This window comes from Sinocyclocheilus grahami, unplaced genomic scaffold, assembly GCF_001515645.1.
Source record: "Sinocyclocheilus grahami isolate Dianchi unplaced genomic scaffold, SAMN03320097.WGS_v1.1 scaffold19009.1, whole genome shotgun sequence".
In the NCBI taxonomy this organism is placed as follows: Eukaryota; Metazoa; Chordata; class Actinopteri; order Cypriniformes; family Cyprinidae; genus Sinocyclocheilus; species Sinocyclocheilus grahami.
This window is the reverse complement of record NW_015517403.1, coordinates 1,767-3,568: the sequence shown is the minus strand read 5'-3', so window position 1 is coordinate 3,568 and position 1,802 is coordinate 1,767. Positions and strand designations below refer to the sequence as shown.

Genomic DNA, 1,802 nt, shown 5'->3' with positions numbered 1-1,802 from the left:
TTACTTGTTAACAACGGACCATTATTCTAAAGTGTTACCCAAATACTTTAAGGAGGAAAAACGAATTTGACCGAATGAAAGAATTCCGTGGGAACGTGACGATGAGTGATATCACGCCTCGTGGGAAGACTGTCCTCAGGGTGAAGCAGTGAGTTCAGTGAGCCTCAGAGAGACTGTGCAGGTGTGGTCTAACTGCAAAACCGGAACTATCCAGAGCGCAGTGGCCAGTCTCTGCGCACTCACCGACGCGCAAAGACGCGCAACAAGAGTAGAGGAGAACAGGAGGACTTTTATAACTTTCCTTGCGCTTCCTTTGGTTGAGACTGGTCATTGAATTGGTGCTGCACTCTTCTGCAGAGATGAGTTTGTCCGGATCTCAGACCAGACTCCACCAGATCGGCCGCAGATCCAACTCCCGGCCCGATCTGACCACCGTGGGCTACAGTTTACCCCGGAATGAGGCTGCGCCGTACATGATGAGTGGAAATGGATACCAGTCTGAGTTCAATGATGGCTATACGCAGACCATTTCACAAACATTCTCCAGAAACTCACAAGGCGGAGGAGGAGGAGGAGGGGGACAGAGGTGGGTTTCCATGAATAAAATAGCAACTGTTTTATTGTTACTAAAGTCTGCATTTAAAAAGTCAGAAAATTATCTCATCTGAGCTATAGAATATACGTTCATTGAATAACTATACGTACTGTATGTCAAAAATGTATGTATTGTGTATTATATCAAACAGTGCTTTCATAAAATGGTTGTGCATGTGAACTTTGCATGTAAATGCATGCATTACAATTATGGGACATTCAAAATGTAAGCTGGCTTGTTTGTTTTTAAACACAACATGTCAACTATTATTCCAGTTTGACAATATCTTCTGATCTGTCTTTGAACTGAATGATGGTTAAATCAATTCAACAAAACATGAAACATCTGTTTGCTTTAAAATACCTTAAATAATTAGTGATCTAATACACGATCTGTCAAAATGTAACATTTTTACTGTATTTTTATTGATTGATTTTGTCTGGTTTTTTTAAGCATGTCGTCCATGTCTGTTCAAAAAAGAGCTCAGATGCTTCACAACGAATGTATGGGCTGTCTGAATCGAGCACAGAACATCCTAGAGAATGTAAGTGTCATTCACACACTTTGACAACGTTTTATGCATGTGACACACACATGATCTTTTACTGCTTTCCATGTGATTTTCTGTCATGTTTCTGCAGATGGGACTAGCAGCTGAAGTGGACAAAAACATGAATTCGGCAGCGGCTCTGATTGAGCAGATGAATAAGTATGCCGTAGACTTACGCAATGCCGGTCATCCCAATGACATGGTGCTCCGAAGGTGTGTGATTGTGTGTTGTCACATAAATAAATGAAACCTGCTTAGTATGCTGTCACTTAAAGCACACTTTAGCATACAGCCCACTCAGCACACTCAGCCCAGCCCACTATGAGTGAAGTATTAGTAATCAGAAATATGTTGTGAAATTTGTTCAGTAGCAATGGGTGGACACGTTTGGCATTGTGGACTTTTTAGACAATAAACATTCAAAATCAACTTTCAATTTTTAATCAAATAACACTACAGTTAAAATTATAATTGTTACATGTGCTTTAGTATGTTAAGTGTACTTTAAAGCACAGCAATGACATAATGATTTACGTAAAATGTACTTTAAAGTCAAATTTAATTTTAAAATGATTACAAAAAGCACTTTTTAAAAGTCTGCAGGTACAGACACAGTAAAGCAGGGTTATATAGTTAACTAAAACTAAACAAAAAAAA

At 39.1% G+C, this 1,802-nt stretch overlaps 1 protein-coding gene across 1 annotated transcript in view; it reads left to right on the top strand.

Annotated features, from left to right (window-relative positions):
• Positions 1-61: 61 nt before the first annotated feature.
• LOC107579665 (uncharacterized) overlaps positions 62-1,802 on the top strand; it is a 2,914-nt gene continuing 1,173 nt past the window's right edge. Inside the window, exons 1-3 of the mRNA XM_016265467.1 lie at positions 62-586; positions 1,049-1,139; positions 1,237-1,358. Coding sequence (XP_016120953.1) covers positions 360-586; positions 1,049-1,139; positions 1,237-1,358 — 440 coding nt within the window. The 5' untranslated portion in view covers positions 62-359. The remainder of the gene's footprint in view (positions 587-1,048; positions 1,140-1,236; positions 1,359-1,802) is intronic.